General features: G+C 46.3%; 1 protein-coding gene across 1 annotated transcript; it reads left to right on the top strand.

The window, feature by feature from the left end:
- Positions 1 to 7460, top strand: MRPL46 (mitochondrial ribosomal protein L46). Its single transcript, XM_081888775.1, has 4 exons — positions 1 to 233; positions 3174 to 3351; positions 5544 to 5717; positions 7047 to 7460. Exons 1-4 carry the CDS (start codon positions 30 to 32, stop codon positions 7295 to 7297), a joined length of 807 nt encoding a protein of 268 aa, XP_081744901.1. The 5' UTR covers positions 1 to 29; the 3' UTR covers positions 7298 to 7460.
- Positions 7461 to 23919: the final 16459 nt, after the last annotated feature.

Raw genomic sequence — 23919 nt, 5'->3', positions numbered from 1 at the left:
CGGTGCATTGTGGTCCGGCGGTGACAAACATGGCGGCGCCCTTCGCCAGGGTGCTTCTGAGCGGGGTTGCGGCGAACTGGCCGACCCGCGCTTGTTGGAGGGGCCTTTCCGGCGGCTCCGCGGCAGCTGGGCCGAAATGGAGGCTTTTCGGGGCGCTTTGCTTGCAAAGGCCGCCCAGAGTCAGTCAGGAGATGAGTCCGGAGGAGAAAGAAATGACGGAGCTGCTGCAGCAGGTGAAAGAGGCAGAGGGGCGCATGCGCACATCGGGTGGAGGGAGCAGCGTGTTCAATGGGAGAGGGGAGCCTCAGAGTGGCCGATGTAAAAATTTGTTATTTACAAAAATTGAAAGATATATATATTGTGTGTGTGTGTGTATATATATATAGAATGTATATAATTAACACACGCATATATATATATATATATTACACACACACACACACACACTTACATACAGTGATACCTCAGGTTACATACGCTTCAGGTTACAGACTCCGCTAACCCAGAAATATTACCTCGGGTTAAGAACTTTACTTAAGGATGAGAACAGAAATTGTGCTCCGGCTGCAGCAGGAGGCCCCATTAGCTAAAGCGGTGCTTCAGGTTAAGAACAGTTTCAGGTTAAGTACGGACCTCCGGAACGAATTAAGTACTTAACCCGAGGTACCACTGGATATAGCTTTTAATTTTGTAAACAACAAATTGCCAGCCAATCTCTCCCCCGCCCCCACTCAAAACCATATACTGTAAAAGGTATTTTTCTGGATCAGATTGATAAAACTGCAATCCTAATCCCATTTACCTGAGAGTGTAGAATCACGGAATGGTAGACCTGGAAGGATATCTGGCACCATTTAGTACAACCCCCTGCAATGCAGGAATCTCAACAAGTTAGTTGGACTTACTTCTGAGTAGGCATGGCTTGGTTTGCAGCCTAAAGCAGTGGTGCGATTGCTGGGACTCCCTTCTCGGATTTCCCTAACTATTGTGGCCAGTCGTTGGGGGTGATGGGAGCTGAGAGTCCAGTAATATCTGGAGGAACCACAGGTCCCCTCTTGCTGCTTTAGGCTGCAATCTGAATCAGCTTTGCTCAGAAGCAAGTCCAGTTAAATTCATCGGGGTTTCTCCTATCATCACTGGCTGATGGAGTTGAATGACATCTGGAGGGTCAAATAGCACCCTTCCTTCCCCTCCCAGTCAGCAGCTTCCCAGATTTCTCTGAGATGTTTACTTGGATGTCTACTTGCACGCAGATGAAGACAGCAGTATAGTGGTACCTCAGGTTAAGAACTTAATTCGTGCCGGAGCACGATTTCTGTTCTCATCCTGAAGCAAAGTTCTTAACCTGAAGCACTATTTCTGGGTTAGCGGAGTCTGTAACCTGAAGCATATGTAACCTGAAAGCGTATGTAACCTGAGGTACCATTGTAATCTCCTGGTTTGTCCCTCCATCCCAGTAACTGGTGGTCTCATGTTCGTAATTTAGAGGTCCCATTATTTTTATCTAAAAGATAATATGGAAAATTATTATACCATGTCTAAGGAATTATGCATTTATTTACTCTACCGTTTTATAACTGTCCTATGATTTTCAAACAAAGGGTGATATACAAATTTAATAAAAAACAATCATAAAATAATAAAGGTTGCACTCCAGCATTGCCTACTCTTAAAAAGGCCGCAGCTATCCTGGGTCTTGGGCAGAGTTCCACCCTTAAAAAAAAATCAAATCTGTTGTTTTACTGCCTGGGACTTCTTTGGGACGAAAAGTGGAACAGAAATTTAACCAATTAGGGCTATATTCCTATTTAACTCAGAGTAGACCCATTAAATGGGGTGCGCTCCCATTGCTCGGTCCCAGCGCCTGCCAACCTAGTAGTTCAAAAGCACCCTCGGGTGCAAGTAGATAAATAGGGACCGCTTTCTAGCGGGAAGGTAAACGGCGTTTCCGTGTGCAGCTCTGGCTCGCCAGATGCAGCTTGTCACGCTGGCCACGTGACCCGGAAGTGTCTCCGGACAGCGCTGGCCCCTGGCCTCTTGAGTGAGATGGGCGCACAACCCCAGAGTCTGGCAAGACTGGCCCGTACGGGCAGGGGTACCTTTACCTTTACCTTAGACCCATTAAAAACAATGGGCATGAGTAAGTTGAGTCCATTAGATTCAATGGGTATATTCTGTGTAGTTGGGTATAGCCTTAATTCAGGTGTGGAAAACTCCAGATGCTGCTGAACTACAGTTCCCACCAACCCTGCCCATTGGCCATGCTTGCTGGGACTGATGGGAGCTGTAGTTCCACAATGCCTGGAGAACCAAAGCTTCCCACATATACCTTAAATAAATAAGAGGAAGGGGAGGATAAATGTACAAACAATTATCATGAGATTCAGTGGAGCGAGAAAGATGCTCTGAAAGGCAGACACTTGAGCTGAGTCAAATTAAGTCCTTGGTGAGTGAATCCAGATAGTGAAGGGGAGGATGAAGCTGCGCAGATGGGGCTCCCAAGGGGCTGGTGATTTCTAGTGTCTGTTCTTCCATGTGGTTCCAGCAGCTGGAAGCAGCTGCTAGTGTGGGAGAAGGAGGACAGAGCAGATCCTGCCTGCTTCCTGCATGATTGTTTCTGAAAGCCACTCTAGAATTGACTTCATCGTGCGGCAGAGCTCAGTTTAGTGAGATATGAATAAGGGCTGGACGTCTGAAGAAGGGGAGGTGAAATAAAGATTTTGGGTGACTGCAACAGTTCTGAGGCATGTAAGCCTTGTGTTTGGAGAGCCTTTGGCTGATAGCAACAAGGCTAAAAAACTTCAGCGTAACAAATAACACATCTAATTTTCACAGTTACCACTCAAGGGACCAAGGTGGGTTTTTTGCAGGGGGGGGGTGACTGAGGTTCACTGGATTCTGTTCAACATGCTACATCTTGTGTTACTGGTGTTGTATCTTGCATGCTGAAATCAAAAATCTCTTTCTTGCACATCTTGGAACATGTGGCCCTCCAGATGTTGCTGGACGGCTTCCCCCATAATCTCGGACCGTTTGCCATACTTGATGAGAGAGGGAGGTCCACGAATTCCCCAACCTCATCTTAAACAATGCAGCACTCAGGAAAGTGATTTGCAGAAGCCTGCTGGCTGGGCTCCGGATCAGACAGTTTTCTATTTATTTTGCTTTGCCAGGTCGAGATGGAGAAAAGCCTCTATTCAGACCACGAACTCCGCCGCTTTGCAGAGGAGGAGCGTCTGCGGAGGAAAAAAGACGATGACGATGCTGGGCAGGAGATCGTGCTGATTCAAGATGTGGAAGACTTGTGGGAACAGAAATTCCGGAAGTTCAATCCTGCCCCACGGATAACAGGTTCAAGCCCATGCTTCCTCCATCTACCTCATTGGGGTGGTGTTGGGCAGCGGTAGGGGAGCCTCCAGTCTGAAGGCCAGACTTGGCCCATCAGACCTCCCCCTTTGGCTTGGCAGGGGATTTTCCTTAAGCTGCAGCCACCTCCCCGCTAACATATGTCAGCTGGAAGTGAGCTCTGTGTTGTTACTTTGCTGGAGCAAGACTTGTTTCAGCTGATGGGCAAGACAGGAGCATATTGCTCCAGTAGCACCAACGGGTATGCATTGAAAGTGCTGCTAAAACAGAGGTGGGAAGACCAGTGGTTTAGCAGCAGTTTCAGTGCAAACCACTTGGTTGCTACAGGAGCAGCAAAGCCGCTTTTGTGCAGTTTCTGAGTGCCCAGTTTTGGGTGCTTGGGAAGCTCTGTGCAACAGACTTTGACGGGGGGTGGGAGAGGCCACATGTCAATTAGCCAATGGCATAAGGACATCAGATGACTGGCAGGTGGGTTGCCTTGCCCATCTGATGGCATGATGACAATGTGATTGACAGATGTTTTGTCCCACTCACCTGTCAAAAGTGGGCCCATGGGGTGGGGCCAGATAAGGACATAGCCCTCTGGTCCAAAAGGGTCCCTTAGCCCTGTTGTTGGGGATGCTTGGTTCTAACTAGGCTTGGATTAATTCTAATCTGGTGAGAATAACATACAGGGCAGTGTGGTAGAAAGGGGGAGACTTTAATTAACTATGTTTTTAGTAAGAGAAACTGGATTATGTCCACAGGGAGTGTTGTGTTCTTTACAGGAAACCATAGAGCCCAATGATATCACTTCCAAATGATTAATAAATTAAATAAGATTTATATCTTGCTTGATTCTAGTTAAACCTCTGGAGGATTTATCAGAAATACTAAAATTTGAAAAAAAGTTTTTTAAAAAATTAAACAAAATGTTTTAAAGCAGGTGCTCAAAAGTACAGGAAACACACCTCTCTCAAAGTACTGAGGAAAGCTATGGTTTATAAAGACATTTAAAGTTTTCTACCCCCTGTTCAAAAATGGACACAGAAATGAGTCTTTGATTCTTAATGCTCCTGTTTTGATTTTCATCCTATCAGCAGAACAAGGAGTCCTTTAATTTCTCCGCTTTCCTTAAGAAAACAATAGCTTGAGCCCATGTTAAAAAGGTAAAGGGACCCCTGACAATTAGGTCCAGTCGTGGCCGACTCTGGGGTTGTGGTGGTCATCTCGCTTTATTGGCCGAGGGAGCCAGCGTACAGCTTCTGGGTCTTGTGGCCAGCATGACTAAGCTGCTTCTGGCGAACCAGAGCAGCGCATAAAAACACTGTTTACCTTCCCGCCGGAGCGGTACCTATTTATCTACTTGCACTTTGATGTGCTTTCGAACTGCTAGGTGGGCTGGAGCTGGGACCGAGCAACGGGTACTCACCCTGTCACAGAGATTCGAACCACCGACCTTCTGATCGGCAAGTCCTAGGCTCTGTGGTTTAACCAACAGCGCCACCCGCGTCCCAATTGAGCCCATGTTACTCATTGCTAATAGTCAGATGTGGCATAAGAACCAATATGGTCACGATTCATCCACTTGTTCACCTGGAGGCAATTCCTGTTCGCTATAGGCAGCTAGGCAAGTGGCTATTTGCAACCCTCCGTTGAGCATCCAGCTGCCCACTCTTCAATTAAAAGTGGAATGCTCACATTCAAGCTCTCTGTTTGAAACAAACAGAGTTATATTTGGCTAAATCCAGTTTCTCTGCCTTAAATGATTTTGTGAATTGAGCGGGAGAAAGAAGGGCAGTTTATTTTTAGAGGTAGACGTTGCCAAAAGGTCACGCACTTCAGAATCTGTGCACCCCCCTGCAGGTATTTTTTGTCTGAGCCCTACAAACTAAAAGCCAATTTTAATAAGTCTAATAAGATTAGACACTGAACTACTTCAATGACCTTTTTTAAAATAAAAAGAGAGGTGGGGGAAATACGCAATTCTGCTTGTCACCCGAAGGTGCAAAATATGATGTATGCTGTTCAGGTTGCAAGCGGCGTCCAAACTCTTCCTAGCATGTTGTCTAGGCAACCTGAACTGAGTGTTGATACTTAACATGGTTTCATATGGCCTTTTCAGCAAAGACTTCTGGGAATCCCATTCATCACTGGCTGGCTGAATTCCTTTGACTCGTGGCTTCTTTCTTTGGCAGAGGCTGACAAGAAAAATGACCGGACATCTTTGAACAGGAAGTTAGACCAGAACCTTCTGCTCCTGGTTAAGCAGAAGATTGGGGACCAAGACATTTGGCTCTTGCCTCAAACAGAGTGGCAAGAAGGGGAGACTCTGCGAGCCACAGCAGAACGGGCCTTGGCCTCTCTCTCAGGTCAGTGATTAAGATGTGCGTGGGTGGCGCTGTGGGTTAAACCACAGCGCCTAGGGCTTGCCGATCAGAAGCTCGGTGGTTCGAATCCCCGTGATGGGGTGAGCTCCTGTTGCTCTGTCCCTGCTCCTGCCAACCTAGCAGTTCGAAAGCACGTCAAAGTGCAAGTAGATAAATAGGTACCGCTCCGGTGGGAAGGTAAACAGCATTTCTGTGCGCTGCTCTGGTTCACCAGAAGCGGCTTAGTCATGCTGGCCACATGACCCGGAAGCTGTATGCCGGCTCCCTCGGCCAATAAAGTGAGATGAGCGCCACAACCCCAGAGTCGGTCACGACTGGACCTAATGGTCAGGGGTCCTTTACCTTTATCTGAAACATTCTCACTATCTTCTCTTGTTGATCGGTACCTTTATTTCCCTTTCCTTTCTCTGTATCCTCCCTTGTGTCTTATTTATCACATTTTTTTTGGTAGATTGCAAGCCCCTTGGGACAGTGAACTTGTTACCAATCTTATCTCTTAAATTACTGCTGGGCCCGGTGGGGGTTTGTGGGAGGAGAGAGAGCAGAAAACATTATAGAGAAGGGAAGTTCCAGACCAATGTTTCCCAAAGTGGATTATATTGCCCATTGGGGGGCGGGCACTAGAACAATCCAGGGGGGCGGTAGTAGCCTCGGGTGCAATTGGGGGGCGTTGGATAAAAATAAGGGGGCAGTGGAAGCATAAAGAAAGAAGAAAATTTTGAAAAGCCATTTGGAAGTGTTTCATCTTTTGTGTAATGACACTTACCGGTATAACATAGAGTTAAATGTTACTATGCTTGATTTTCATAATTTTATAATTTCAAGCTTCAAGGTTGTCTTTATTTACAACAACATATTTACTATGTTGTAGGACGTAGGTAGAAATAAAGATACATAAAATAACGCATGTTATTCTGTTCCTGTTTTTCTGTTTCTGTTATTCTGTTATTCTGTTTCTGTTTGTTTGCTTAAAGAAAGTAGATTTCCAGGGGGGCACTGAGTAATATATATTTTTTTCCTGAAAAGGGGGCAGTAGGCCAAATAAGTCTAGGAAACTCTGTTCCAGGCAGTTTGTGGATCTTATGTGTGAAGCACTTTCAGTATGCTGTACAAATGCTAAATATTATTCAGCATATTTGAGGCAGTTGGTGCCAGGGTCTATATATTCCAGCCAAAAACAGGCACCTTAAAATGGGGTGCAGGGGCAAAAGTCTTCATCACCAGGTATATTCTGCTGTCTCTGTATCACCTGATCTTACAAATATGTTTCCTCCCTTGTTTCTTTTCCTGCCTGACTCCTGAACCTCCAAGGAACCCACACGGAGGCCAAGTTCCTAGGCAATGCACCATGTGGCTTTTACAAGTACAAGTTCCCCAAGGCAGCCCAGACAGAAGACGGCACGGGAGCCAAGGTCTTCTTCTTCAAAGCCCTCCTGGAGGGCAGCCACTTGCCCTTGGCCAGTGAGAAAGTGGACTACGTCTGGGTCAGCAAAGGGGAGCTGGCGGACTACTTGAAACCCAAGTACCACTCCCAGGTTGCTCGCTTTCTTGTGGACTTGTGAGTGCTGGAGATGGTGTTTTTATCCCTGTGTCAAGATTACTGCCTTGGGCGAAGAATTTGTTCAGTGTTTGTTTCACGTTTGCAGAGCCGTGTTTGGCCCTGGACAAGGATCCCATTTGTGTGCATGTTTTCCTCTTCGCGAAATAAAATAGTCCAAGAATCAATGAATCTGTCGTATGTTTAAGCTGTGTGCTCTTAAACACACACACCTCCTGGCAAGGCTAGCGCAACACAATAGACAGTACAGATAGCTGTCTCATATAGAAGAATTAGAGAGGCTTTAGGTTAATTGAGAAAACCCTCTTTGGGTAAAACAGCCTTTCTGCTTTGGGAATCACAGTCTCAAGTGTGGTACCTGTTGCATGTACACACACAAAAACTCATACTGATTGCTGTCACTTATATGTGAATGGGGTGAAGGCCACTTCCTTTTTGCACAGTTCTGTATGGGACGGGCAAACAGAATTTGTTATAATTGGATTTCTCACCTATTCCGGTTTCTGGGCACATTCAAGACCTGTCTGTCTCCCCATCTCTTTTTATAGATGTTCTGAGTTTTACTACTTTAGTAGCCCATTGTAAAGCAATATTGTGGTACTCAGTGGAAATGGCAAAAAATATTTAAAAAATCATTCTTCCACAATTCAAATATAAATGATTTAACAAAATGCAAAATTCCATTTCACAGATGGCAAAGGGATACCTCCTCTACACTTGGATCGTGAAAGCAAACTAATATATTTGGACTGCAAAATTTATAGGGTTGGAGGAGGTTCGATACACTTGCAACTCCAGCAACAGTTCCAAATTTATTTATGTATTTTATTTTATTTTATTAACATATAAAACACATACATATACATTTATACAACACACATACACAACACACTACCTAATTTTCATAACATAAAACATACCTACATTACTCTATATAATACCTACCTATACTATACATATCAACATACCTACACACCTACCCCATACAGACACCCACCAAGTGACTTGAATTTCAGCCGTTTTTGTTACGCTACTTTATTTTTCCAACTAGCTTAAACACATTTCCTTATTTCTTTAATCTCTTCTTTTATCTTAACTTTACTCTCCTTTCACTCTAATCATTTTCTGGATTCACTCAGTATCTGTCAGAAATCCTACATTTTCCACATAAATTTTGATGTATTCCTTAATGATAGCCCACTCCTTATTCACTTTTTGTACCATATCTCCTCTTATTCTCCCTGTTAGTTCGGCAATATGGAAGTATTCCATCATTTTAGATAACCAGTCTGTTTTAGTTGGGACGCTGCTGCTTTTCCAATTTTTGGCAATCATGTATGCAACTACGGTGGCAAGGTTATTGAACAGTTCCAAATTTAGTGCCTTCCGTTTTGCCCTCTCTGTGACTTGATTTTCCAAGTATCTGTTGGCTCTAGAATACAGGGAATTTTTGAGGCCTTTGCAAAGATTACTTCAGTGAGTTCTCTTAACTTGGAAGAGGTGGGGCAGCAAACAGGAACCTGATCTAATTAGGGCAAATGGGGTTTGGCCCCACCAGCCTCGGCTTGCCAGCTCCCACCTGCCTGCCTTATTACATCCTGTCCAGGGGGTGCCCCTGACTATCAAGTTCCTTCTCCTCACTCTCAATGTTGCCCTTGCAGAACTCCACAGTGAAAAGGAAGGGGACAAATCTAGAAGCATTGGGCTTCATCTGTCATTGGCTGTAAAGGTAAAGGGACCCCTGACCAGTCGTGGCCGACTCTGGGGTTGCGGCGCTCATCTCACTTTATTGGCCAAGGGAGCCAGCGTACAACTTCGGGGTCATGTGGCCAGCATAACTAAGCCGCTTCTGGAGAACCAGAGCAGCGCACGGAAACACCGTTTACCTTCCCGCCGGAGCGGTAGCTATTTATCTACTTGCATTTTGACGTGCTTTCAAACTGCTAGGTTGGCAGGAGCAGGGACCGAGCAATGGGAGCTCACCCCGTCGTGGGGATTCGAACCACTGACCTTCTGATCGGCAAGTCCTAGGCTCTGTGGTTTAACCCACAGCGCCACCCATGAGTCTCTCTGCCTTCTGCCCTACCAATCCTAATGGGCACCAGCTGTCACTGACGACAAATTGAACGTCCTCTTGTGGTGTCTGCAGCCTCTGAGACTGCTCTGTGCACAGTGAGTATTTATAAAGTCTCTGTGCATTTTGAACAGGGCTGGCCCAAGGCATCTTGATGCCTGAAGCAAAAGGCAAAATACTGCTCCCCTTTGCCAAAAACATAATTCTATGGATGGGTTAAAAATGACAGGTTGTATCCAGAGTTAGTACAGTGGTACCTCACAAGACGAATGCCTCGTAAGACGAAAAACTCGCAAGACGAAAGAATTTTCCGTTTTTTGAGTCGTTCCGCAAGACGAATTTCCCTATGGGCTTGCGAGTTCTTGCGAGTTTGTTTCCTTTTTCTTAAAGTCGCTAAGCCGTTAATAGCCGCTAAGCCGCTAATAGCCATGCTTCGCAAGACGAAAAAACCGCAAGATCAAGAGACTCGCGGAACGGATTAATTTCGTCTTGCGAGGCACCACTGTACTTCTCAAGAGTAGGCCTATTAAAATAAATGTACCTAGGGCCACATTAACACCATAGGCTTAAAATAGCACCATTCCTCTTTAAACAGTCATGGTCCCCCCACCAAGATTCTTGGGAATTGTAGTTTGCTGCGGGTGCTGAGAGTTGTTAGGAGGTCCCTGTTCTCACAGAATTCCCTGGCAAGAGGGATTGGATGTTAAATCACTTGGAGAACTGTAACTCTGAGGGAACTAGGGGTCTTGTAACAACTCTCGGCCCCCTTAACAAACTACACCTCCCAGAATTTGGGTGCGAAGGAAGCCATGACTGCTTAAAGTGGAATGATAGAGCTTTAAATGTACAGTGCGAATATGGCCTAAGTCATCCGTAAATTTCAACATGTCTACTCTGAATAGGGCTAACAATACAACCCGTTACTTTTCTTTGTTTCACTCTAAATCTGGTGTTTGTCAATGGACACTGGATTGTCATATACAGTGGTACCTTGGTTCTCGAACTTAATCCGTTCCGGAAGTTCGTTTGACTCCCGAAATGTTTGAAAACCAAGGCGCTGCTTCCGATTGGCTGCAGGAGCTTCCTGCACTCAAGCAGAAGCCGTGTTGGACGTCTGGCTTCCGAAAAACGTTAAAAAACAGGAACACTTCTGGGTTTTCTGCATTCAGGAGCTGATTTGTTCATCAACTAAGCCGTTTGAGAACCAAGGTTCCACTGTATTGTTATTTTCTGCAACATATATATATATATATAGAGAGAGAGAGAGAGAGAGAGAGAGAGAGTGTTGTTTAGCCTGTTCAGAGGTATTGCCGTTTCATTCTTTTAGCATTGATTTTTATTTATGACATTTTAAGAGTTCCTAAGATATGAGCATCTTTCCTTTTCAACTAGCATCATACTGATACTTTAAGTGCCTTTAATGTTGCTCGTGACCTGAGACATGGTCACAACCGCAAGTTTAGATGGGTTTAAAAGGAGCTTGAATAACTTTGTGGAGAAGGAGAAGGGCTATCAGCAGCTGCTCACCATAATATCTAAAAAGAGAACCTTCTTATTCAGAAGGAATAAGTTTCCCAAACTTGGGTCTCTAGCAGTTTTTGGACTACAAGTCCCATCATCCCTGACCACTGGTCCTGCTAGGTAGGGATGATGGGAGTTGAAGTCCAGAAACAGCTGGAGGCTCAAGTTTGGGAAACCCTGGAATTGACCGTTGCCTACCAACCGCGTGTGTGTGCGTGCGCGCATGTGTGCATAGAGTCAACAAAAAGGGAGTATTGCACTCACTGCCTACTTGTGGGCTTGCTAGAGGCATCTGGTTGGTTATCGTGTGAAGCAGGATTTGGGGCTAGATGGACCTCTGGTTTGGTCCCGCAGGGCTCATTTTACATTCTTTGATTCACAGCTCTCCCTGTGAACAGAGGTTAGCATACTATTTGGGCCAGTGGATAACGTTTGGTATTTGGAGGCTGTGTGGGTGATATTCACCAAATGGCTTCCGTGAGATGTGTGACATAGCATAAAATGGCTGCCACACACGAGAGAGCAGAAAAGTGGGCAGGGACACAAAATGGCGTCAGTGCTCTTTTTCTAGAAAGAAGTTCCGGAACTCACCATGAATGTTTCTCTTGTTCTCTTATTATAATTTATTGAATTTTTATACCGCCCTATACCCAAAGGTCTCGGGGTGGTTCGCAGAATAAAATCAAAATATTAAAGCCACAAAATACATAATCAAAACAAAAACCCAATAACGCCCCCCCACCCCAAATTTTATTTTTGATAATAATTTCTGTTAGTTTTCAATTTCAACAATCCAATATTAGCCTCATTATAACAATGCCAAATTATAATACAATGAGTAATACCGATCATTGAGATCCCAATTTATACAATTTAGGCGCTAGAATTGATGGTTTGATGATTTATTTCTCCTTGCAGAGAAACATTTGGTCAGTTTGGGAGTCAAAATGGTTTCAGGACTGTCTTCCTGTGCTGCTTCAGACATGTGGTTTATATATTTATGTACGTGCTTGCTTGGTACATTTATGAACATTTATTATATATCTAAGACCTTAAAATTACTTATAACACGTGGTAGGGACATTTAACTGCCCCCCCCCATTCCTGGTTTTAACAATCGCAACTGCAGTTTTAATGACTTCCATTTGTACTGACACATTAAATGATTTATACACCTATAGATGAGGCATTCAAACTCTCTCCTTCTTGTGTGTGGCAAAAAAAAAAACCCCAAACATTTTCAAAGGACATAGGATAGTAACGGTGCTCACCTGGGAGGTGCCGGAACTGAGCTGCAAGTTCCATCTGAAAAAAAGGACCTGAACATTGCAGATTTTTGAAGTGACATTTACTGAGATTGTATGAAGTGCTGGTAGGTGCCAGTTTGGGGGACCCCTGTCCTACAGAGTAGGCTTACAATCAATTGCTACTTGTTTGTTGTTTAGTCGTTTAGTCGTATCCGACTCTTCGTGAGCCCATGGACCAGAGCATGCCAGACACTTCTGTCTTCCACTGCCTCCAGCAGTTTAGTCAAACTCATGCTGGTAGCTTCGAGAACACTCTCCAACCATCTCGTCCTCTGTCGTCCCCTTCTCCTTGTGCCCTCCATCTTTCCCAACATCAGGGTCCTTTCCAGGGAGTCTTCTCTTCTCATGAGGTGGCCAAAGTATTGGAGCCTCAGCTTCACCATCTGTCCTTCCAGTGAGCACTCAGGGCTGATTTCCTTAAGAATGGAGAGGTTTGATCTTGCAGTCCATGGGACTCTCAAGAGTCTCCTCTGGCATCATAATTCAAAAGCATCAATTCTTTGGCGATCAGCCTTTTTTATGGTCCAGCTCTCACTTCCATACATCACTACTGGGAAAACCATAGCTTTAACTATACGGACCTTTGTTGGCAAGGTGATGTCTCTGCTTTTTAAGATGCTCAATTGCTACTAGTGCAGCTTTGAGATCCCCTCTTTCCGTTCCCCCTCAGGGTTTTCTTCCTTCAGTCATCTTGTGGCCCTGGCAGATACCTGACCCATCTCTCTCTCTCTTTCTCTCTTTCTCTCTCTCTCTCTCTCTCTCTCTCTCTCTCTCTCTCTCTCTCTCTCTCTGATGCCAGAACTGCCCAGGAGCTATGACTGATTGAAACACTGCTTTCTCCAAGGTGGGATTAGCCTGAGTTTCTGCAGTGTCAATTTTGTGGCTTTTTCCTCTCTGTGTGAGTTTCTCAAGCATTGAGGAAGGACCCATTCTTTAATTACCTGGAGACCGTAGGGCTCCGAGCTGAAGATTACTGGAGATATTTTGCCAACCCACCTTGGGAACCTGTCTTGCTAGAGGCCTCAAACTTTAAAAGAAAAGAAAAGAAAGTCTAGTATTTTTTTTAATCACTCGCCGAGCTGCCTTTAAGTGCGGCACGGCAGCCTTTTATTTTGGAGAAGTCAGGCTGCTGCTACGAAGCTGGAGGCTTGCAATAAATAAAATAGATTTCTGCAGCACACCCTTCCTCATCCCTTCCTCTGTTCCGAAACCACCCTGGGAGCCTCGGCAGGGAGTCAGCTCAGCTGCCGAGACCTGGGCAGGCAAGAGTGATGCAGGCTGCAAAGGGGAAAATAAATAAAAGGCGAGAATGAAGCTCAGGCCAAAGAACTGCAAATTAGTTTCCCAAGGTCTGATAACTAAAGCTCTGCTTCTGGGGGCTGGAAGGTACTGGGGCGAGAGAAACACGTGGCTAATTTTAGTAGTACCCTTTCTCCACGGTCTAATATTGAATCCTGATGGCTGCACCCGTCCATTAAAGGACATTATTTCTCCCAAAGAACCATGGGAGCTGTAATTTACCCTTAGAGAACTACAGTTTCCAGCACCTTTAACAAACTTGGTCCTCCCATTAGATGTCAAGGAGATGAGTAGCTATAGAACCTTTAGAAGACATCTTTGTAAGGAAGGTTTTTAATGTGCAATGTTTTATTATGTTTTTATATACCGCCCACAGTGGCTGGGGCAACTCAGCCAGACGGGCAGGGTATTATTATTATTATTATTTACACATGCACAATACCAAAGTTATCCTGGAAAGGGGTTCCAGTTGAGCCACCTGTCTCCTTGACCTGCTTATCTTCTGCATGCAGGGAATTTGCATTTCTTGAGTTTCTCCCCAGCTGCAGTCTGGAGTGGTACCATAAGGGAGTCTATTGCCATATTCTATATAACATATACAGTGGTACCTCGGGTTAAGTACTTAATTCATTCTGGAGGTCTGTTCTTAACCTGAAACTGTTCTTAACCTGAAGCACCACTTTAGCTAATGGGGCCTCCTGCTGCTGCCGTGCCACCAGAGCCTGATTTCTGTTCTCATCCTGAAGCAAAGTTCTTAACCTAAAGTACTATTTCTGGCTTAGCGGCGTCTGTAACCTGAAGTGTATTAACCTGAAGCGTATGTAACCCGAGGTACCACTGTACTTTGAGGCCTGAGTTGGTAAACTTGTGTCAGGGCTAAACAGGTAGGAGGGGGTGGAAGGAGGAAGCTCTTGCTTCAAAATATGGTAACAAAATCATTTCCCTGCAGGAGAAAAGGAGCCTCTCAGGGAGAAGAGCGGAACGCTTCTCCCTAACATGTTCAGGCAATTCAAAATATATGAGAATATGGACAAAGTGAAGTGATATGCTTCAGAAACAGGTTAATCTCCTCATCTGCTACTTTGGAGAATTAGGTTCCCACTCTTCCCAGAAAGAAGCCTGCACTTTTGGGAACACTTTAGCTGGGCTTTTGCTGTTCTCCCCTTCTCCCCTTATCTCCTTATTAAAAGCAAATCAAACTCAATCAAGCCCTGTCTGTTTTGTTTTCTTTAATGCATGCATTCTGCTGGAACAAAAATGGGGGGGGCAGGGGAGTGGAAGAAAGATTTTGAGCTGTCTTGGCAGGCATTCCCTCATGTGAAAAATAAAATAAAATAAAAAAATTGCTAGTTTATTTGTGTTGGAAATTCTTCCCTGTGAGAAGCCTGAGGAGTTTTGGACAGCAATGGCTTTGCTGCTCTCCATGTCCAAGAGTTCTGGCTGTTTCTCCCATGAGTTGGCATCCATGGTCTGATGAAGACGGGGGCCTGTGATGCTGTCAGAAAATAAATCCCACTCACGGCTGCCAGGTGGCACAACAGTTTAAGGCAGCGATTTCCTGAACTTTCCAGTCTCATGGAATCTGCACCAAGTTCTCTGCAGAGGAATCGTGGCTTGTCCGCCGTGGAATTTCTGCACAAGGCAGGGGATTCTGGGAAGTGTTCCAGGAGGCACATGGTCCGTGAAAGATGGCGGAACACCTGCATGATGCAGGGGATTCTGGGAAGTATTCCGGGGGCACACGCAGTTCAGGAAAAGTGATGTGGAACTCCTGCATAAGGTAGGGCAGCTGTGATGGCTTCAGCTGATGGCAATTTTAGTTCAAGGTATCTGGAGGGCACCAGGGGTTGAATCCACACCCGTCATTTATAACGTTAAAATGCGTTATTAAAATGTGACACCTGAGGGCGCTGCAGAGCAGCAAGCCACTGCCAATGGGAAAATGCCATTAAGTGTTATAGAACTTATATTTAATAATGTTTAGAAGATCAATGTAGATCCAGCCCAGGTTGGTGAAGTCTGATGTATATCCTTACACTTGGCAACAGGGATGCCAGGTCAGGACCCAAACCTAATAATAATAATAATAATAATAATTATGATGATGTATTATTTATACCCCACCCATCTGGCTGGGTTTCTCCAGCCACTCTGGGCAGCTCCCAACAGAATATTTAAAACACAACATTAAAAAATTCCCTAAACAGTGCTGTTTTCAGATGTCTTCTAAAAGTCAGAGTTTCTCTCTGTGACATCTGATGGGAGGGTGTTCCACAGGGCAGGCACCACTACAGAGAAGGCCTTCTGCCTGGTTCCCTGTAACCTCACTTCTCGCAGGGAGGGAACAGCTAGAAGGCCCTTGGCACCAGACCTCAGAGTCCGGGCTGAACGATGGGGGTGGAGACCCTTCTGGCGATGTCTGTTATGTTTTCTTTAATACATGCATTAAATGATGTCCTGGAGACTGAGGTTGATTGGGAGAGAGGAGCAAACGAAGGCGGACCCCCCCCCCCCGGCATGTCTATGCTATAATTTGCAGCCTGCTGCTGCTTCCGTGCTGAAACTTCTAGGCTGCATGCGTCATCTTAGAAGCAGAATCATGGAGTTGGGAGGGACACCAAGGGTTGTCTAGTCCAACGCCCTGCAATGCAGGAATATTCCCCTGTCCCACACGGGGATCGAACCTGCAACCTTGGCGTTATCAGCACCATGCTCCAACTGACTGAGCTGTCCAGCTGAAGGCAGAGCAATGAATGTAAAAAGTAAGCTAGTTTCTACACAGTCAGACACCTTTGTATCCTCTGTCCTGACCAGCGAGAGGCATTAGTTCAAGGGCACATTCCAGCCGGGCAAAAACATTTGGGGTACGAAGAAGCAGTGTGGCTTGAGGCAAAGGGAAGTCGCTGGGGTGGGTGGGGGAGGAGGCCTGAGGGCTTGATAGGGAGGCCTGGAGGGCCGCATCCAGCACCTTGAATGTGTGGAAAGTGGAACCAGAGCCTCAGCTTCCCAAAGACTGTATCTTTGTGGCTCTGCAGCTCCCGGCTTGCCACGCGCTGGCTCGCTTTCATTTATCAAAGTAATAGCGCACATTACATTTATCTGGCTGGGTTTTACCCTCCCAGCCACTCTATTCCTGAACATTAAAACGGCGGGTGGGTGGGAGAGTGAAATATCTGGGAAAGTAACTAGATTTAATCCACATTTAATGGGCGCGTAAAGAAGCAGGACAGCTTCGGAAGGACAGCCAGCGCCCTCCTCTTTCTGGGCAAATGGGAATTTATCGAGATGTCTTTCTCTAGCCAGCTTAGTGATCTGTGAGCCCTGAATAATTGGTTTGGTGACCTGTCAGCGCTGCTCATTTCCAAGAGAAGGGGCGGCGGGGGGTGTGGAGGATTCCACATCCATTTCCCCCCATTCCCTGGGAAATACAATGGGCCACAAATCCCATTCATGTTTGAATTCTGAGGAAATCATTCATTGAAAGCACATGGCTTCCCACCCCAAGAATCCTGGGAACTGTAGTGAATTAATATCAATTATTTCATATAAACAAAGATGGATGTATTGATGGCTGATCTATTCACAAGGTGAGCCTATGGAGTCCCCCCCCCCTTCGGTCAACCTTAAATTTTTCTTTTCTTTCTTTGTTAGATTTGTTATGAAAATGAATAATAATAATGAAAACAAATAGCCAGCCAAATGCTTCTAGGAATCTCGCAAGAATACCGTCCTCTATTTTTGGTCCCCAACAGGGACGCGGGTGGCGCTGTGGGTTAAACCACAGAGCCTAGGACTTGCCGAACAGAAGGTCGGCGGTTCGAATCCCCACGACGGGGTGAGCTCCCGTTGCTTGGTCCCTGCTCCTGCCAACCTAGCAGTTTGAAAGTACATCAAAGTGCAAGTAGATAAATAGGTACCACTCCGGCGGGAGTGGTAAACGGTGTTTCCGTGTGCTGCTCTGGTTCACGAGAAGCAGCTTAGTCATGCTGGTCACATGACCCGGAAGCTGTACGCCGGCTCCCTCGGCCAATAAAGCGAGATGAGCGCTGCAACCCCAGAGTTGGCCACGACTGGTCAGTGGTCCCTTTACCTTTACCTTGTGTTTAGAGGTATACTGCGGCTGAAGCCGGAGGCTCCATATAGCCGTTAACACACCTACTCGCTGTAATCATCCCGTTCAAAGGCTAATAGTCACCATCGGCCCATCTTGTGCTTCTGAATTCCTTAAGATAATTAGCTGTCGTGTGAAGAAGTGCTCTCTCCCTGCCCAGTCCTGGCCCTATCAACACTTGTCAATTTTCCTGGGTACTCCTGAGTTCTAATGTTACAGCGGAGAGTGAGGAATACTGAAAACCACTGTCTTAAAAGGTTCTTAGGGGCCTATTTTTAGACCGCTGCTGTATGGAATTAGATGTCTGGTTCCAGCACGTTTTTGGCTGGATTCGAGAAGTGCTTTTTGAGTTTGACCTAATGTTCTGCTGAAGGTTACTACTGAAAGATGCACACCAAATCTGTCTAGGCCACTAGAGGGCAAGCACTGACTGGCAAAGAGTGTGCTTGTAAAATTCCCCATATATATATATATATATATATATATATATATATATATATATGCGCCAAGCTCTCTGGTTGCAGTTCCCAATTAGAACAGGATTAGAAGCACATGCAAACACTCATATGCCATCATCCTGCTTTGTTTTTCCGGCTTGGAATGCATCGTGCGCATGGCTAAGCTGACATCTAAAGGGTTTGACATGAGCCACATATATAACTTGGCTGCCATTTGGAGGCTGGGTCGTAAACCGGCCTGTATGTTGCTTATGAATGAGCCAGTGTTCTGCATTCCCTATTTTTAAACCGTTCCATGGATTGACAGGGTCCCTTATTTCGCTCCACCTGCCTTTCTGGGTTTAACTCTGGAAAATTTGCAAAGTTAATTTTGGAACTGGCACCGTTTGTCAACATTTTTATTTTATCTCAACCCCCCCCCCCCGGACTTTCAAGTTGCTGATGTAAAGGAGCACACCAGCACATGCATTAAAGCACCTTGATTAAATATGGACCTGATTGATCCATTGAATCAGGATTGCTTTGCGTTTGCAATGTTTAAATCACTGCACAAATGCATTCCTCTGCATCAGGAACTTGCAATGCTGGTGGGGGTAGTAACACATAAACCATAAGCCCAGACCCTCCAAGTGTCCCTATTTTCCAGGGACAGTCCTGGATTTACAGAAGCCATCCTGGTTTCTGATTTGATCCCTGAATGTCCAACCTTTCCTTAAAGGTAAAGGGACCCCTGACCATTAGGTCCAGTCGTGTCCGACTTTGGGGTTCAACAGGGGAAGAGATTGACTGGGAACTGACTGGTGGACACTTCCTTGGCTAGAGGATTTTCAGCAGAGTCCGGATGGCTCTGTCAGGGGTATGTTTACGTCCTCTTTTTCCAGGACCTATCTGCTGTGTAAGTTTAAAAGGGGGAATGTTACTCTGCTAAACTGTAGAACTTGTTAACACAAGTTGGGAAGGATATAATTAAACAATATATCCTCCCCTGCCTCATTGAACATTCCCACAGTATTAGGATTGCCCAGTGGCACAGTGTGGGTTTTTTTGGGCACTGGGGGGCTCACATGTATGCTGGGGGCAGGGTGTGGAGGGGGAACAGAGTCTTCCGATGCTGACACCACTGGATTCTGAGAGGGTGTGAGACGGCACAACCAGCCCCCCCATGACAGGTGCCCTGCAGGGACTGGGCCTTTGGGGCTGGGATGGAGCCTCCTTCTCCAAGAGAGAGGAGACTGCAACTCCATGTCGGCTGTCCAGGCTCCCCCCACCAGAGCCAAAGCAGGACCATACTACACCACCTGCCTGGCACCCATGCAGGTGGTTGCCCGGTCAACCAATGCAGAGCTACACTCTCCTCTCTTTCTAGAAGGAGGTGCCATCCCAGCTCCAAAGGCCTGGGCCCGGTGCGGCTTACCTCCTCACAGGGCACCTGTCATGGGAACTACTGGTTGTGCCCTTTCGTGTCCTCAGAATCATGTGCCCCGGGGCCACCACCCCACAGCCCCGGTCATGCTCGGCCAGTGGAGTTGCCAGCTGGCCAGAAAGCCTTCCTGGCTCACTCTTGTGCCTTTAACAGTAGCATGAAGCTTTTCACATTTAGGAGCAATAAAATGAAACAAAACCGTCAGCTGTTAATGCATGTACCTCAAAGTTGTAAGCGTGGCAACTCTAAGGAACATGCCTACATTTTTGCTTAGGGAGAATTTATCTGCCAGGTATAGGTTTCTGTGCAAAAAACCAAGACCTTTGTGCAAAAAAAAAATTCTGCAAATGCTTGTTCGGGTTCAAGAAGACCCTTTTCACGGCTGCTTTATGGGGAGTTTGGAAGTTCAGCTGCTGCACAGACAGACCCACCGTAGGCCCAATTCACACATGCGAAGGGTGTTGGTGTTGTAGTAGCTGCCTGCAGAAAACAGTGTCATGTTTTATTCCTTTCATCAAGCCAAGAGTCTGCTTGGAACGGGGTGGTTTCCATGGCATTCGGAGGAGGAACTACTGGCGGAGGAATAATTCAGATCTCACATGGCTGGGAGGCGAGAATTGCTCCGGCAATGTCAGAGCCGCTTGACTCTCTCTCTCTCTCTCTCAGCTGCTTTCTGGTGTTTTTTTCTTTCTTTGTTTCCTTTGGGTTGGAGCTCAGTTTCTCTCCAGCATCTAAGGGTGCTTCCAGACTCTTGCCATTTCGGATAGGGTCCAATCACATACAGGACCAGCAGATTCAGGCTGTGCATGTGGAGGTCTCATGCAGCAAAACCACAGTTCCTCCAAATGTCGGACTTGTTGCAATTGTTATATGTGGTGGGGAAATAGAAATGGAAAGTATAAGATAATGCTTGCTTTGATGCAAGTGTCTAACCTCTCTGCAAACAAATCGGAGGGCAGAAGAAGAAGAAGAGTTTGGATTTGATATCCCACTTTATCACTACCCTAAGGTGTCTCAAAGCAGCTAACATTCTCCTTTCCCTTCCTCCCCCACAACAAACACTCTGTGAGGTGAGTGGGGCTGAGGGGCTTCAAAGAAGTGTGACTAGCCCAAGGTCACCCAGCAGCTGCATGTGGAGGAGCGGAGACGCGAACCCAGTTCACCAGATTACGAGTCTACCGCTCTTAACCACTACACCACACTGGCTCTCATTCAAGAGCCTGTGTTGTGTAATCTCCCTCCAATAAATCAGGGTGAATGCTCACAGTGCTAATTTTTTTTTCCTAGAAAAAGAGGTACTGGAACTCACCACGAACACATCCCTTGTTCTCTTATAATGGCAATGGTGTCTACCTAAGAGGTGCCAGAACTGATTTTGGGCTGAGAAAACCCCCTAAATGCTCAATAAACAAGTTTTATGAGCTCTTTCTCCCAGCTGTGAGCCCCTTAAACTAGCAACTGGAAGCCACTGAGCCAATTCCTGCCCTGATGCTGGGAGGCTATGAAAGGTAGTCAGATGAGCTGTGAGGTCAAGAAGATCTGAGGAATCTGCAGAAGATTAAAGCAAGGCCCTTTGTTTCTGGCTGATCTTAACCAAGCTTGCTAGTAACTCTGTAAATGGTTTATTTTAATCTAGACTGGCATCAGCACTGGACAACTGGTTTTGGGGAGCGGCCAGATACATTTTATTCAGAATATCCCAGGTTCAATCCCCGACATCTCCATGTCATACCCTTCAACATTGCTCTGATGAAAATAAGGATGTCCTATTCAACAATACAGTGGTACTTCAGGTTATACATGCTTCAGCTTACAGACTCCGCTAACCCAGAAATAGTACCTCGGGTTAAGAACTTTGCTTCAGGATGAGAACAGAAATTGTGCTCGGGAGGCCCCATTAGCTAAAGTGGTGCTTCAGGTTAAGAACAGTTTCAGGTTAAGAATGGACCTCCGGAATGAATTAAGTACTTAACCCTAGGTACCATTGTACCTCAATGACCGCCTCTTTCCATATGAAACTACCCGGACCCTGAGATCATCTTCTGAGGTCCTCCTTCATGTGCCTTCTCCTCAAGAGGTCCGGAGGGTGGCAACATGAGAACGGGCCTTCTCTGCCATGGCTCTCCATCTGTGGCAGGGGTCAGCAACCTTTTTCAGCCGTGGGCCGGTCCACCATCCCTCATATCACGTGGTGGGCCGGACTATATTTTGGAAAATAAATAAATGAACAAATTCCTATGCCCCACAAATAACCCAGAGATGCATTTTAAATAAAAGGACACATTCTACTCATGTAAAAACACGCTGATTCCTGGACTGTCCGAGGGCCGGATTTAGAAGGCGATTGGGCCACATCCGCCCCCTGGGCCTTAAGTTGCCTACCCCTGGTCTGTGGAATGCTCTCCCCAGGGAAGTTTGCCAGGCGCCTTCATTATACACCTTTAGGCGCCAGGCAAAAAATGTTCCTTTTTAACCAGGCCTTTGGTTGGTCCAATTTACATCCTCTGCCCTTTTAAAATGTGTGTGTTTTTTTGGGGGGGCTACTGGGTTGTTTTTATTTTCATTATGTATTCTGTGGTTTTATATCTTGATTTTATTCTGTGAACCGCCCTGAGGTATAGGGCGGAATATAAATTCAATAAATAAATAAAATAAAATAAAATAACAACAGTGTCAGGAAACTGACATCGGAGCCAGAAGTGGAGGCAGGCCTCCCAAGCAATGCTGGAGAAGGGCCAAGCAGGGAGAGAGGGGACTCAGCAGCTGGGGAAGGAAATCAGCGTAACACCAGGGATAAAGGGGGGCGGATGGGGGAATCGGAGAGAGGGCTCCAGGACTCTTCGCTGGAGACCAGCGGGGAGAGCACAGGTCCTCCGCTACCCACACCCACCCTGCACAGAAGACTTCCGCGCAGGGAAAGTAGGCGGAGACTTGGCGTCAAAGAACTTCTTTGCTGGAAGAAGTTCAAGAAATGCCCACTGACGGATTCTGCTAGTGACTGAACAGCCACGAAGTGAAGGGCTGTCCAGCCAGGAAAGGTTTAACCAGGCTACCTAGCCAGGAGTGGCAGCAACTTACGCACGAGCAACCCCATATAACCATTACAAACAGCAACAGCAACAATTTATCATTTATACCCATCTGACTGGGTTGCCACAGCCACTCTGTAGAGCTTCCATCATATAAAAGAATAATAAAGAAACATTGAACATTAAAAAAAACACTTCCCTATACAGGGCTGCCTTCTGGTGACTTCTAAAGGTTGTATGGTTACTTATCTCCTTGGCTCAGGGGTCGCAATAACTCCATATCCTCCAATGTTTCTCTGATGAAAATAGGGATGTCCTAAGAAAATGTTGGACATCAAATTAGAAACCTGAATGGCTTCTGTAAATCCAGGACTGTCCCTGGAAAATAGGGACACTTGGGGGGGGGGTGTCTGAGTAATCATTCCCAAACTGTATGTCAGATTACACCTGCATGTCACATGAGAGAGCTGTCTGTGGATGAAGATAATGGTGATGATTGTTGATGTGCTTCATAACAATCAATCCCCCTCTTAGCTCAGTGTATCCATTTGCAGAGGAGGCTGGTCTAACCTTCCCATTAAGTGCTCTGGTCTAACCTTCCCATTATTCCCTGGGTGCTGGTGGTGGTGGAGGGATGGCAACCCAGTTAGCAATGACACTGCCATTGTGAAAAGTCTGCCATGTAGGACTGGGAGCGCTGAAACCCTGGAGAGCTGCTGCCAGTCAGTGTAGACAGTAGTAAGCTAGAAGGCCTAATGGCCTGACTCTGCAAAGGCCAACTTCCTATGTCTCCCTGCCTTCTTTTGTATCTGCTTGTCCACTGTGTAGTGCATCACCCCTGATCTGCAAAGTGTTGGAGACAGGCGTCACCTCGGTTGTGGAGCTGGCAGAGCCCCATCTTGCCATTGCAGGTTCCCTGTAAGCACTTCCAGCAACAACAGAAAAGTGGGGATTATCTGGTGCTTGTCGGAGCCCTCGCAGGGATGGGGGGGGGGGAATTAGTCTCTTTGCTTGAAAATGTTCTCTTCGGCGGGATTACAAGATAATGCATACGGAACGACGTTAGCTCAGCCAGGTTTATGGATTACTTCAAAATCAAATTTCTCGTAATCTCATCTGCCATCTGGCATTGGCGGAGCGGCCCGTCGCCAGCCTGCTGCCATCCTTGCCTCCTGCCGCTGTGAAGCAGCCTGCAGCAATGCAGCTGGCCAAGGCACCATGGTCGTGAGCAGCCTGCCAGTGCGAGGCTTTGCAAACCACTACCAGCATCCCGGACTGGCCGACCCTGTTGTCTCCCAATAGAGGCATTGAATAAGCTGGGTGTCAAAAGGTCGGCCTCTCTTCCTGTGTTTCCCCCTCCCCTCAGATCGGATGCTTTGTGCCCGCAGCCTGCCATGACGCCCC

Source organism: Podarcis melisellensis, assembly GCF_964234715.1.
Source record: "Podarcis melisellensis genome assembly, chromosome: 14".
NCBI classification, from domain to species: domain Eukaryota; kingdom Metazoa; phylum Chordata; class Lepidosauria; order Squamata; family Lacertidae; genus Podarcis; species Podarcis melisellensis.
The sequence above is the reverse complement of the archived record's forward strand: the minus strand, read 5'-3'. Positions and strand labels throughout refer to the sequence as shown.

What these genes read in the sequence shown, in the direction of transcription:
- MRPL46 (XM_081888775.1), top strand. Translation starts at nt 30, where the DNA reads ATGGCGGCGCCCTTCGCCAGGGTGCTTCTGAGCGGGGTTGCGGCGAAC. An exon ending in TGACGGAGCTGCTGCAGCAG is followed by an intron (nt 234 to 3,173) that starts GTGAAAGAGGCA and finishes TTGCTTTGCCAG; the next exon opens with GTCGAGATGGAGAAAAGCCT. An exon ending in GGCCTTGGCCTCTCTCTCAG is followed by an intron (nt 5,718 to 7,046) that starts GTCAGTGATTAA and finishes TGAACCTCCAAG; the next exon opens with GAACCCACACGGAGGCCAAG.